Genomic DNA, 14546 nt, shown 5'->3' on the forward strand with positions numbered 1-14546 from the left:
CGAGATTCTGATTTCCGAAAGTCAGTGAAAGCAACTAACAGGAAGTTCTCACAGCCTTCGCATTCCGGACACTAAACCCCGGCTGTGCGTAATTTTGTGTCCTCTGGCTGTTTTCTCCGAAAACTGCCAAGTAATTATGGTCAGATACAAAGGCCAATGGCAATGGAAACAGTGTTGTCCAAGTCTGGACTGTTGTGTTTGGTATGTAGTTGTAAGTTTAATAAGGTTAAGACACGACTGAATTTAGTGGGTTTCCTTGGGTTACATTCCCTTCAGGTGTCCATCAGGTGGAGGAACTCGAGGTAAGTTAAGTTGTATATAAACTACACAAAGACTCTTTTAAACAGTCCTCCTGGGAACCCTACAGTCACATAGTCCGCTGCTGTGTCCGGGTCTCAATCGTCATTTCAAACCGCTTTCTTCGTTATACTATCTTAAAAATATTCAAATTCTCGGTTATCACATGAACTAGAACCAGTGACACAGAGACAGATGGGGCTCCTGCACTGCTGCTACAACTGTGGAAAATCCCAAATGAAAAGCAGTGTCTTTAATTAAAGACAGCATCACTCAAGTTACAAAATTTAATGTAGAGAATATTCCCTTTATTGTGCAGCTATATATCTGTCACACAACTAGCTCTCTGTCTCTCTCTCTCTGTCTCTCTCTCTCTCTCTCTCACACACACACACACACACACACACACACACACACACACACAAGAGAGACAGTCAAATCTGCATCTACTCTGTTTATTCAACTTATGATTATAATAATCATAATTATAATTGCCTGGTCCTGCGGAAGGTTTCTTCCTGTTAAAAGGGAGTTTTTCCTCCCCACTGTCGCCAAATCACTGGCTAATAGGGGGTCATATGATTGTTGGGGTTTTCTCTGTATGTATTATTGTGGGGTATACCTTACAATATAAAGCACCTTGAGGCGACTGTTGTTCTGATTTAGCGCTGAATAAATAAAATTGTATTGAAATTGAATGATTTTATTACTTTTGTTTTGGCTGAGGTATAATAATTAATATAATAATAATTACTAGTAACATTGCCGGTGGAATCAATGTTTAAAATACTGATTTAAAAATATTTTTCTTTTTTAAAAATATAGTTCGTTACAGCGGTTTTCTCCTTCATAAAATATCCCACAACCGCGACTAGAGTTTGTCGCGTCACGTGATCAAAGGGTTTTCGCACCGACGTCAGAGAAGCCGAGCTGGTACCGAGATATGGTCTGTAACCGTCCTGCTGCATTACCAAGAACTTCACATTTTTTCTTTGAACGACGTCCTGCTAACAGCCGGCTTAACGTTTCCTGTCGATAGTCCCTCCGGGGTAATGCTGCAGTGATGTAAACTGTGCTGCAAAATGCGTGCAGCTCCTCATAAATGCTGCTCATTAAAACAGTCCGAAGCTAACGTTTGTGCAGAGAACATGTCTCCTCGCTAAGGAAAGCACTGGTGGTATTCTGAGTTCAAGGTTTCGGGAAGGTAGGTGCTAGAACCTGACGTTAGACGACGCTTGTGGTATACGATAATGCTATGGTGGCCTGTTCCTAGAGTCATTGTTTTCCTTTTGAACACACTTGCTAGGCGAGTTCTCGGTAAAATACAGTGTGGAGTATTTCCTTCTTACGCTTGGTGAGGATATAATGGTTTAGTTTGTCAGTAGTGGTTTGTAGTTTGCCATCCGCGTGTTTGACACCTTTGCAACAGGAAACGGATAAATGTCATAATGTGCTGGTTAAACTCGATTATTTGGCAGCTGTTGTCATGTTCCGACACTACCCAATATAATTATTTACTTTCATGAATTCTTAATTAATTTCACAGCAGTATATATGATTAAGTCTATTTCTAACTTGTGTCAAGGTTATTTCTAGCATGTGGTGTCCAGTCTTTAAAGCTCACATGTGCGTTTATTCAATAGTAAAGTGATATTTCTCTTGAATTCAGGAAAAACCTGACTCGAGGTTGTGTTTGTTGTTTATACAACCATGGCAGGCATGCTGGCTAGATGCAAAGACCTGTTTTGATTGTCATTCACAGAGCCCCATTGTTAACCTGGTGTGTGTGTGTAAGTTCCATTCATAAGGCCAAGTGCATCATCAGCATGGCATGGTTTAATGTGTGGATTTCCCCACAGAGAGCAAGTGCACTTTGTTTTTGTTTTTTTTGTTGCATAACTGCATTAGATTTAGTGGTTTATTTACTCAACTTCCCTCTGGGATTAATAAAGTTTCTCTGATTCTGATTATTTCTCTTTGCATAAGAGGATCCATGAAGGAAGCATTGCTGAGTGCATGATAGTGAGGGTGTATTCCAAACTCTGATAGTTGTGGATAATAGCAGGATAAGGAAGGGCTGTGATTAGACTTCTTGGCTTTCTCGCGTCTAAGTGCCTTCATAAATATATGCTTCTTTATCTGATGAAATCATTATTCACTCCGGTCACACACCCAGTCCTGTTTGAATGCTTTACGGCAAGGCAAACTCCATTTAAAGCTTAATTCTGCACCACTGTGTTTGAAGGAGACATTCACCCAAAAAAATAGCAGTTTAAGGTACCCATGAGTTCTTGCACGCTGTCAAGCTTTAATGTGGTAAACAGTGGAATTACAGTGCAAATGTCTTTAGATTTGTGTGTGTCAGAACATCAGTTACTTCTCAATCGCTATTACTCAAGAGAAAAAAGCTGTCAACACACTTCTTCCTGCCAGCAAGTCGTTAATTATAAAAGCAGTGGCAAGGTTTGAACAACTGAATTTAATGCACAGTGGAAGCATTTAAATGTCACGTCAGATAATAGTTTTATTTGAATACAGTAAAGCAGATCTCACTGTGCCTGATTATCATCTTTTTGTCTTATGCAAAGTGTTGCAGTTTAACTGTCTGCTGTTTGTGTGTTCTGTTATCAGTACAGTACTATCAGTGAAAGGGGCCAGGCTATAACTTGGTTGCAGTAGTGTTTATGTTATCTCTTTGTTCTCATTGTCTTCTGGTATAATTGTGGTTCTGCTCGCTGTGCAGGACTTTGCAGCACTGTTGTGAAGTTAATACTGTGTTTGTGTGTCAGTGCTAGGTGTGGTTGGGGCGCTGAAGCCATGGAGAAGCTGTCATCTTCAGACAGAGCTGAGCTCGAGGAGAGAAAAGGCCTGGTGGAGGTAATGCACATTATCAGCTGCAATTAGATGGTGCCATGGTTTATATGGAAAGTTCACCGCAAAATGAAATATAAATGTTTTTCCTCTTGCCTGCAATCCTCTTAATAGTAAATACAGCACCATCACAACAAAAGAGATCTGCCTTCTGTTGAATATAGTGGAAAAAGGTGGCACATGTTTACAAAATTCTGTTTGGTAGCACTCCAAATTTGGTTGCATATTTGCTTTAGTTTTTTAGCTGGAGGTGAATATTGATATTGTTGAAAGCGTTGGTATTCTGACATCCATCCATCCTCCGCTTGTCCAAAGTTGGGTTGCGGTGGCAGCAGGTATTAGCTCAAGCAGTGTATTCTAGATGTCCTTCTCCTTAACCAGACTTTCCACTTCCTCCTGGGGTATCCCAAGACACTCTCCCAGGCCAGATGAGATATATGATCTCTGCAGAGGGTTCAGGGTCTACTTTGGGGTCTCCACCCAGTTGGGCTTGCCCAGGAGGTGCCAGAACCATCTCAGCTGGCTCCTTTTGACATGCAGGAGCAGCATCTCTACTCTGGGATTGCTCCACATGTCTGAGGCCCTCACCCTATCTCGAAGGCCCAGTCACCCTGGGGAGGAAACTGTTACTTTCTGATTTCAGTCTTTAGTAATTATCTGTGTGGGGAACCAAATGAAATCCTACATAGATCTGCAGTGTAGCTGTATTATTATCTGATTGTGAACACAGTGTTGAAGCAGAGCAAGGGAAAAAAGAGACTGAGGAGTGCAGAAGCAACTCTGCCATGAGTTCGATCCATTTGTTTTTCAGTGTCCAACTGTTGAGGGTAAAAAAAGGCCAGCCCTGGTAAACTTTGAAAACCGGTTTTTAATTCCCATTCCGAAACACACCTGTGCTTTTTCCTTTGACCTGTCAAATGTAATTACATGTTAAAATAGGTGCTTTGAAAAGGCTTTGAAATTACTGCTCAGGTCATTAACTCGTGTAACCGTTAAAGGGACTTCTTAGTGTTTTTAAAACTGTTGTGTAATCCTGATGTATGTGTCAGTCTTTTACACCAGAAGAATTTGCAGAATTTAATAAAAGCACTGATATTATTTTTTTCATGTTTTCTCACTACGTTCTTGTATGTTAAGTGTTTATTTTCAATTCTTAAAAATGTTTAGAAGAATTCAAGTTTACTATAGTTTCTATGTGTACTCATTGTTCAGGATGGTGGCGAGCCTAGAGGTGCTGAGGGTGGAGAGGTGGATGCTCGGACTCCAAGGAAGAGCAGCTCCTCCCGCAAAAGCTTCCGCCTGGATTACCGACTGGAGGTAAGACCCTCTATTACTGTCACCCTGCTATCTAATAAAACCCAAATCCTGAGGCTTCAGTTTCACCTTAGAGCTTCTCCTTTCTGTGAAGTCCTCCTCTCTAGTTCTGCATGTTGTGTTTTGCTACATCCGAGTTCAGCTTTTTATGTCATGGATCACACAGTGTTCTTAAATTGGTTATATCAGGTGGTTGCTGTGTCTGTATCTGCATTAGCATGCTTTAAATCTCATCTCACAGAAAGAGACGTTTTTCTGTTGTTATTAATCATGTCAGAAAAACCTCCCTTGTTCTGTGGTGTTCTACAGGGATCATTTTTGGAATTATCCTGTTTAACTTGTAGATATTAACTCTTGAACAGATAATATCTAATTTATAAAAACATTTCTACAAATTGTTTGATTTCCAAGTTTTAGTTAAATAACAATTTCTACATTTCATTTCTGATGAAAGAGACTCTTACCATTGTCCCAGATAGCGCAATCCCAAGGTTCAAAGAAGGCAGTAGGTTTGTGAGTTCTTCTGTTAAATCCAGCTTATGTAACCTTGGGGTAATGTTGAATAGTTCCCTTTCTTTAGGCTGTTATGTCAGGAGTGGAACTTGTTTATTTTATCTAAGGGGCATCTTTTTGCTCCAAAACTCTTAATGTTAATGTTTCTTCTTTAGGCATCAGGCACTTTGTGACTTTCCTGTGAAAAATAAACTTGTATATATTATACAACTTTAGATTCCAAAATGACTTGCTAACATAGCAAATATGCTATTATTTACTTTTTTTGCAGGAAGAAGTGACAAAGTCGTGTCGGGACAAACATGGCCGCTGGGCTAACCCCTGGCCAACGTGGCGCTTTCCTTCCTACTCGATGCTGTTCAGGTTCCTGTTCTTAGAAAAAGATAACAGCAATGTACCTGCTAGTAAAGAGGTAGGTAATCACTTACTTATAATTACCAGTTTACTATTAGCTGTTGGTTTTAATCCAAGTCGCAGTGAAGCGTCACTAATCAATGTTTTAAATGTACAGGCCTCAAGTTTATATAGAAAACAGCTGTTGGCAAAATTTAACCTCCTTGGAAATGAGTTCAGGACAAATACATCTTTACTAAGAATCACTGGCCTTTTTCATCTCACACACACACTATTTATAGGTCTTATTGGAAAACCTGCTGAGCTCAGTGAGGGCTTAACAAGCTGCTTTCACACTGCAACAGAAAAAAGGTTAACCCTTTATTAGCACAGACTCTACTGTTTGTTGCTATATTCAAACTTTTAAAAATAGGTGTGCTTACCAACTACTAGCAAATTCATAGGTGTAAAGAACAGTTATAGCAAAGGTGGCCTTCAGCATTAAGTAATTTGCCCCTCCTGCACTCATCTGTTTCATTCCTTCTTACATCTTACTTTGTCTGTTATTTATTTTTTTTAAACTATGGATGGCCTGTTCCTCTCCCTCGACTCTCTGTCCCTAAAGGCCCTGGATCGTGAGCTCCCTGTGATGGAGCCATACTTTGTGCAGAACCCAAACCTCTCTGGCTCTGGTCCAGGACTGAGAGTCACATGGCTGGGCCATGCCACAGTTATGGTTGAAATCGATGGGGTGAATGTTCTGACAGATCCAATCTTCAGTCAGAGGGCATCACCGATCCAATATATGGGACCCAAAAGATTCAGAGGTCCTCCTTGCACTGTGGAGCAGGTTCCTATATATATATATATATACACACATGTATTTTTGTTTAAATTTTTTTATTTATTCCTCCACCTTTAAGTTTCTTCTTTTACTTTCCTGCCAACAGCTTCCTAGGATTGATGCTGTGGTCATCAGTCACTCTCATTACGATCATCTAGATGCTGGATCTGTGGCCAGTCTTAATGCTCGCTTTGGAGGAGAGCTACGCTGGTACGTGAGGTGGATCAGTGGTCCACAATATTATTTCCATTCATGTCATATGTTCACTTCCCACTGTCAAACAGTGTGCCCTTCATTAGGAATTACATGTACCTTTTTTGCATTGTGTGTGTGTCAGGTTCGTGCCAATGGGTTTGATGGACTGGCTGGTGAAGATGGGCTGTGAGAATGTGATGGAGCTGGACTGGTGGGAGGAGAACTGTGTCCCAGGTCATGATGATGTCACGTTTGTTTGCACACCCTCGCAGCACTGGAGCAAACGCACAGCATGGGATGATAACAAAGTAAGATAATAACAACAACAATATGCACATTATTGCTTAATTGTTTAATAAGATTTAGTGAAGTGACATGACCCTAAACAAGCCAACAGCAGAACTTTGTCATTTTTATAGAACAACTAATTCGGTTTAAATCTTTATCTTGAATTCAAAACAGATAAAGTTGATCAAATTCAAGTCTTTTTTTTAAAAAACATTTTTTCCAGTCTTTATGGAGCAGCTGGACCGTTTTGGGTCCAGACCATCGTTTCTTCTTTGCTGGCGACACTGGCTACTGTTCTTCCTTTGCGGAAATAGGACGACGCTTTGGTCCATTTGACCTTGCAGCAATCCCTATCGGAGCATACCTGCCCAGGTAATACACATGTGCACTTTAGATTGTTGGGAGGTTCTTAATAATGTTTGGCCACTGAATTTGCTTTTGTAATGTACATTCAGAACACGTCTAAGGATTATTTTAACATTTCTACAGATAGTACTTCGTCACAATTACAAAAAAAAAGTTTTCTAAACAAGTAAACATATGTGGGAAAATGATGGCACTGTAGATTCAGTTTTTATTTACTCTGTTCTAGAGGAACATTCATTTTTTCCATAATGCTGTGCCTATTGTAACAAAAACAGATATCAAAGACTACTTGAATATTACTTGGTTTTTCAGAGACGTGATGAAAGGACAGCATGTAGATCCAGAAGAGGCCGTTCAGATTCACGAGGACCTTCAGGCCAGACAGTCGGTGGCCATTCACTGGGGCACTTTTGCCCTCGCGTATGAGGTAATGCCAAACAAATACATTTATTTAGTTATTGTTCCCTTATATATTCTTTAAATAAATATTTAAAACCTAGATTATATTGGTTATAGGGATTTAAAGTCATGATGCTATTTCCATTACTCAGTGCATACCTCTTCTCATCAAAATTTGATTTTGTCCATATCTCAATATCTTCCTAAGATTAACTTCCAGTGATCACTCCTGCATTACTGTTGTAACAGACACGTCTGAGTTGTGAGCCTCCCCTAGTCTTTTTTTTCCCCTCTAACCCCATTTCTTTAACAAGCAAACACATGTTTATATTTGTGCTTTGGTCATGCTTAATGTTCACATGTGTTTTTGCTCTATATCTTTTGACTTATTTGAGCTACCCTACTAAGTCCTTGTGTACTAAATAGAGGACATCCTGGGCTTTCCAATGATATGTCATGTGTTTGGGTCCCCTTTTAGCTACAAAAAGGAAGGAAATCACAAAAAAAAAAAATTAATGGGAAGATTCTATTTTCCTCTGTTCTCATGAGGATATAATCATTTTGAAACACGTTTTATAATGCTGACTGGTGTTTCTATTTTTTATTTTTTTAAACAACAAAGGTTACATAATGCAAGGTATTTCAGTAGCGTTACAAGAAAACCAAAACCTTAGGAATGTAACCTTCATGTATTTATTGCAGAACTATAATAGTTTAAGTGTTGCATATACCCAATAAATTGGTAACTGTGTTAAGGTGCTGTTAGATTAAGAGGAATAAGATATTCATGGGGCTCAATTTAGTATTTTGTTACTATTATACAACCTCATTTCCAAAATTGTTGAGGCGCTGTATGAAATGTAAATAAAAACAGAATGCAGTGATTTTCAGATCTCATAAACCCATATTTGATTGATAATGAAACATAAAAAATCCATCAAATGATTAGAGACATTTTACCATTTCCTGAAAGATATTGGCTTATTTTGAATTTGATGGGAGCTACACATCTCCCATCAAATGGGATGGAGGCAACAAAAGATTGATAAACTAAGTGAAACTAAAGAGAAACAGCTGGAGGAACACTTTACAGCTAATTAGTTTTATTGGCAACAGGTCACTAACATGATTGGGCATAAAAAGAACATCTTAGGGTTTCTTCAAAGTGATCTTAACCACCCTGAAAAAAAACTGCATTTGTAAATTATTTAAAAAATTCTAAAATCGACTTAAAAAGACTTTAAATAGTACATATATCATCTACAGAATTCAGATACTCTGGAGAAATCTGTGTGCAAGGGCCAAGGTTAAAAATCAGTAATGTCCTAAAAACTTTGAGCCCACAGGTGTAACTGCATTAAAATTTGCATGATTCTGTCATGAAAAATCAAAGCATTGTCTCAGGAACACTTCCTGAAACCACTCAGTGAATACATTTTACCATGCTATGCACAAATGTGGGCTAAATCTACATCATGAAAAGAAGTAGCCGTATAGGAACAGACATAAGATCTTCAACAGGCTATAGCTCATTTAAAATGGAGTCAGATTAGAATAATGAGACAGCATTTCTCTCCCAAAGCTGGTCTACTCATTACCCAGTCATTTATGGACTGTTTATCTTGTGGAAAACACAGGTTTATGAGATTTGCAAATCATCATTCTCTTTTTATTTACATTTTACAGACCATTCCAATTTTTTTGTAATTGAAGGCAGTTAGTATTTGAGGTTGCAATAGACCTAAGAGCTACTCTGTGAGTGCCATATCAATGCAAGAGCTCGTTGTTTAGATATAGTGTTGTGACACTATTATGTTCTGGCAACACAGTAAAACAAAGGTTTCATTGTTGAGCTGCACGAGTATTCCTGCAGCCGTCCCAGTTTAATGCAGCCTCTGTTGAAATCGAAGTGATAGAAATGTAATAATCACTGAAAAATCTGCAGAACTAAAGTAAAACTGAATGTGTTGGAGTTGCTGCTCGAACAATATCTTAACATGCATGTTTTCTCTTGTCATGCAGTATTACCTCGATCCACCTCTTCGACTCAGAGAGGCTTTGGAACAGAAGGGACTGAAACCAGATTGTTTCTTCACTTTGCATCATGGGGAGTCTCGCCTTATATCTGCACAGGACGAAGATGTCTTCGACTGATGTCCGCCATTTTTGTGGCCCGTTTCTATGGATTTGTCTGTAACAAAGTGCAGTAAATTCATAACATGAAGAATCCCTGTTTAAAAAAAAAAGTTGTAATAATTGCATATGTATATGCAGCCTGTATCAACTAGAAATCAAAACTAGGCCACAATATTGAATGTTTGCACTGCCATCACATGGTCACTGGTAGGCAGTACTACCCACAGGAGCTGTGACTCCACTAGAAAATTCTTTTAGTTTGCACGAGTGGGGTGAGGGGAGTGCATTTTTAAAAGCAAAGATCAGTTCTTCTCATAGTTCATAAATAAGCAAAAGGTATAAGATTTACTTGATTCTGGAATCTGTACTTGGTTCTGTCTAGTAGTCAGTGTGGCAAATGAAACATGGTAAAAGTATATCAAACTTATTGTAGACAACTAGATTTTTAAAATTTGAAAAGAATTAAAAACACCAAAAACTTTGTATTGCCAAACAAGTAATCTTATTTTGTGCAGCTCAGTATTTGTGAAATGCTAACTTGCATTCTAGTGTGCATTACTGTGATTGAAATTTCGTGGTGTGCACACTGCTTTACACCGAATGAGAGACAAATTCTCTGCGGGTACAATTTTACAGATAAGAGGATCTGGTTAAAATACATCTGCTGTGCTTATATCTTAAGTAAAGTTTTCTTTCAGGATCTTAGAAGCTGTAATATGAAAAAAATACTAGAGGATAGAGGATTATGTGGTGTAATAATATTTCAACATTGATGTTAAGTCATGCAACACTACAAAGACTTTTTTCTGAATGTGCTACGAGAACCCAAAATTGAGAGACGCAAAAATAGTTTATCTATTATCACAGTCTGAAACTCTCAGCGACCTAGTGCCGATAGCAAACGTGGAGCAGTGCTGTCTAGATGTAGAAGTTGAGCTGGGTTCAGCTTCGTGCCTTGCAAATATTATGCACTGGTGCAGGTTTAGACATTTGGCTTTGATGCTGTGAAACCACAGTTTCTTTCTTTGCTTATCAGTGTGATCATTTCCATTTTTACCTTTCAGTTTTTAGCCGGATGGGTTTGCGTCAAAGAGCAACAGTAGATTAGTGTTTTTGAACACAGATGAAGCAAAATTCAGTTTAATGCCTGAATGTATGAACACATAACAGCACATTGTTGAGCTCATGTACTGCAGTAACAGGTTTATAAAGGTAAAAAGAAAAATGTTGTTTACATGTCAGTGTCACTGATTTACAGAATAAATATTACTTTGCATTTAAAATGTGGTTGTTGTTTTTTCTTCTTTTTTGTTAGTAGTAAGATCTAAAAAATAAATGTGCACACTTTTCAAACATTAGTGCCCGAAGTGTTAGCATTGCAACAGGCACACTGGTAGACAAAAACAGGTGGGCATTTTCAACAGCGAGAAGTACTCTGGCGTAGGGCTGGGCGATATGACCCAAAATTCATATCTCGATATATTTTACCTGGACGGCGATATAAGATATATATCTCGATTTTTTTTTTTAAGCCATAAAGTAAGAACAAAAAGAGAGTTCTTAGTCAAAGCTGTGTCCCAGATGTCACACAGGCACTTTTATTAACATAGAGCATAGATGTACATAAAATTTACTCAAAAATAAATTATGAGCATTTATTAAATAATAATGCTCCATAAATAAAAGAAAACAATGTTGTTTTTGTGCATAACAAAAAGCTCACAATTGTGCAGTCAAAATGTAAACTAAAAGATGCAGAGCATAGTAACAAAGACAGATTTCACAGCTGCTCTGTTCCCAACTTCTACTGTGTGACTGACAGCATTGAGTTTGAAATCCTCTTCATAACCACGTCTCTTAACAGGTGCCATTTATGGTCCTTATACACAGTAGGGTAATATTACGTTGAAGCACAGTACGTATCACTCCGCGAGGCTCCTCGGTAGCCGTAATGCTCTGACAATCCATCAACCGGTGCAGCACCGTAGCTTACCAAAGTCGTACTAAAACATTTTTTGACAGATTGCTGAGCGCTGTGTACCACATAAAATCGCTTCGCGGCCATCAAGCACAACCAGAATTCATACATAAGGCGCGCTGTCAACTTTTGAGAAAATGAAAGGATTTTAGGCTGTGCAGCGCCTCTGGGCTGCATGGCGTTAGCGTGGTTAGCTAGCTAACACGTTGACAGCGTCCAGCCCCACGCACGGGGCGATGCGCAGTAACTCGTTAACGGAGATTTGCCGTGTCCATCTTGTCGCTTCCTGCAGGTGAAGCGATGGGGGAGGAGGGGGAGTTGTGTTCAGTGAAGGAGGGGCGAGGCCGAGTAATGTTGCGTAAAGACAAAAGTGGACGAAAGAGAGGCAAACTTGCGGCTCCACAAGTATAGTTATAACGTAACATAGACTATATCGATATAAAGGATATTGTCACATCTTATATCTCGTATAAAAATATATCGATATTTTTTAAAAACTCGATATATCGCCCAGCTCTACTCTGGCGTCTTGATTCTGTATTTTTAGTGTAATAATACTGTGCTTCTACCACACAAATTATTAATGTCATTTAAACAGGACAGTGTATGAAATAACACCGACAGGCTTAGAGATTGATTTAAAGCCCCCAGCAAAAAGCTGCTAACTGGATATTCTTTTTTTGACCACTGTGTAAGTCCTAGCTTTGGTTGTGTGGGAAAATACAAATTTAACTTATCTCATTTCTTCCTCATTCTGATGCTTAATTTAAAGTTAAGCAGATTAGGGCTGCCACAAACGATTATTTTGATAGTCGAATAGTCACCGATTATTTTTGCAATTAGTTGACTAATCAGAGCATGCATGATCCATTGGACATAAAACATACAGTTTATTGCACCAGCATGCATCTGCTCTTATATAACCATCATTAGCTTACAGCTTTAAGTGTTTAAGGTATGTGCTAACTAAAAATAAAGGCAAGATGATAGTTTATTAAATTTGCAGATTGTTTCAGTGAAGTTTAATAAACTCCTTGCTATCTAAAATATAACAGGACACCAGAGTATATTCACACTTCTGATAATCAGTTGTCTGCTTGACGTTTATTCAGCTGTGTAAAAACTATAACTTTAATCTCAGCCAAACCAATTTACTCAGGAATAAATAAAATACTAAAAAAAAAAGCAAAACAATAACATTTTTAAGTTATCTAAGTGACTTATATATCATGTTTAACCTGAGTAGCGAAAGATGGCAGTGGGTTTGAAAACGATTTGCCCAGAGTCCGGGGTTCTCACCGGCTCTAGTGAGCTTTGCCCCCGGCTAGCTATCGAGCTAGTGGGTAACAGACATTGGAGCGCTTTTCAAAATATGCGGTGTCTTGATAAACTGAGCAGATATTTGAGGTTTACACAGCTACATTCTCGCCTGAAAATATGTTAAACGTTTATTTTGTGACCTAGAAAGAATAATAAGAGTAATATTAAAACTAACTAGCTACCACCATTATTGGAAACTGAGCTGGGCTGCGCTATGAATTCTGGGACAGAGCTACTTCTTTTTCTTTGGGGTTTAACGGCAGCTGGCATCGTTGTACATGCAGTGCTGCCATCTTCTGTTTCAGTCCGTTATTACACTCTTAAATCCTACTACTTATTGCTGCGTCTTTTGTGATCTTACAAAGCTTCAAACGACCCGCCGACTATTAAATCAGTTGTCAACGATTTTGATAGTCGACATAATCGTGACTAGTCGACTAATCGTGGCAGCCCTAAAGCCGATACATTCCTAAATGTACTGAGTTGCTATTTGGCTGATTAGATATTTGCTGGCATTTGAACAGGTGCACCGAAAGAAGAGTAATTTACTTTAGTCCCCTTCTTTATTCCATTTTCCATGGATACAGTTTTGAAATTCCACATTTCACTTTTTATTGACCGGGCTAAAGATTGGATTTCAGACTGAATTAAGGATTGAAAACAATTTGGTTAAAATTACTAATATGAACATAAGTTTAACAATTAAGTTCAAACGACCCAGAGCTAAATATTTGAGAAAAAAAGATTTCAGGGACAGTCAAGTTTTAATTTGCCCAACAAAGGCAAGGAGGTTATTTTATAAAATATGAATTCAAACCCTTTTCCATAGCAGCACATGGCAGGGATGTCCAGTATATCCAAATGGTTCTTGGAAAAAAAATCTTGTATAACATTTTGTAATTAAGACAAATATCTAAACTAAAGATTTTTTCTTTTTTTGCATTTTCATGCTGTTTTTCTTTTCCCTTTGTCTACAATTGTCCCGGTGTCCTGCAGGTTTTAGATCCCACCCTGGGTTAACACACTTGAATCAAATGATTAGTTCATTACCAGACCTCTGGAGAACTTCAAGAAATGCTGAGGAGTCATTTAGCTCTTTAATATCAGCTGTGATGGATCATGGACACATCTAAAACCTGCAGGACACCGGCACCCGAGGCCTGGAGTTGCACCCCTCTACTGCTCTAGGTTTGCACTTTTCCTTCTCCTATTGGCAGATGCACATTAATACGAGCGACACAAGGTGGCAGCATCTGCCTTTTCCCCCTCACCATATAGTGACGTGAAAAGTTTGAGGAGCACAACTTCAAATATGAATTCAGACAAATTGATCCCTAATGTAAACTGAAGTTTCAACATATTCTATAATGGCCTCTCACATACCCATAAAATAAATCCAGGAAAAAAATATATTATCAATCTTCTGATTATTTTTGCCAAATTTCACATACATTGTACAAAATTTTCTCAACAGCATCCAAACATATTTGCTTTTAAAGCCCTGTTTTCCAATTATCTAGAGAATCTAAAGAACAGCACTAACTCGAAAGCATGTAAAACACAAGAGCTGTGTCGAATGTATAGTTTCACTTGACTTATATGTTGTTTATTTATACCTTGAGCACCATTTTTTAACCGGTTATTTTGTTTTCGTTTTCTCCTAAAGTATACTTTTTTGTTTACGTACTTGTA

The 14546-nt window shown here is 38.4% G+C and overlaps 2 protein-coding genes across 3 annotated transcripts in view; one reads left to right on the forward strand and one right to left on the reverse strand.

The window, feature by feature from the left end:
* Positions 1-32: 32 nt before the first annotated feature.
* napepld (N-acyl phosphatidylethanolamine phospholipase D) lies at positions 33-11919 on the forward strand. 2 transcript variants are annotated; one of them, XM_085137924.1, is made up of 10 exons: positions 33-302; positions 3087-3174; positions 4381-4485; positions 5267-5407; positions 5954-6178; positions 6279-6382; positions 6510-6675; positions 6879-7027; positions 7334-7448; positions 9443-11919. In XM_085137924.1, the coding sequence occupies exons 1-10, from the start codon at positions 157-159 to the stop codon at positions 9572-9574; spliced, it is 1371 nt and encodes a 456-aa protein (XP_084994050.1). In that variant the 5' UTR covers positions 33-156; the 3' UTR covers positions 9575-11919. The 2 variants fall into 2 exon arrangements, with proteins under 2 accessions (XP_084994050.1, XP_084994051.1); XM_085137925.1 differs by lacking the exon at positions 33-302 and adding an exon at positions 1154-1501.
* The window catches only part of LOC146499569 (proline-rich protein 5-like), a 30288-nt gene continuing 22440 nt past the window's right edge, over positions 6699-14546 (reverse strand). The window contains exons 11-12 of the mRNA XM_085137923.1: positions 9449-9611; positions 6699-7019 (exon numbers count right to left, since the gene is read on the reverse strand). The gene's annotated coding sequence lies outside the window, so the exon portion shown is untranslated. The remainder of the gene's footprint in view (positions 7020-9448; positions 9612-14546) is intronic.

Source organism: Neolamprologus multifasciatus, chromosome 17, assembly GCF_963576455.1.
Source record: "Neolamprologus multifasciatus chromosome 17, fNeoMul1.2, whole genome shotgun sequence".
Lineage (NCBI taxonomy): Eukaryota > Metazoa > Chordata > Actinopteri > Cichliformes > Cichlidae > Neolamprologus > Neolamprologus multifasciatus.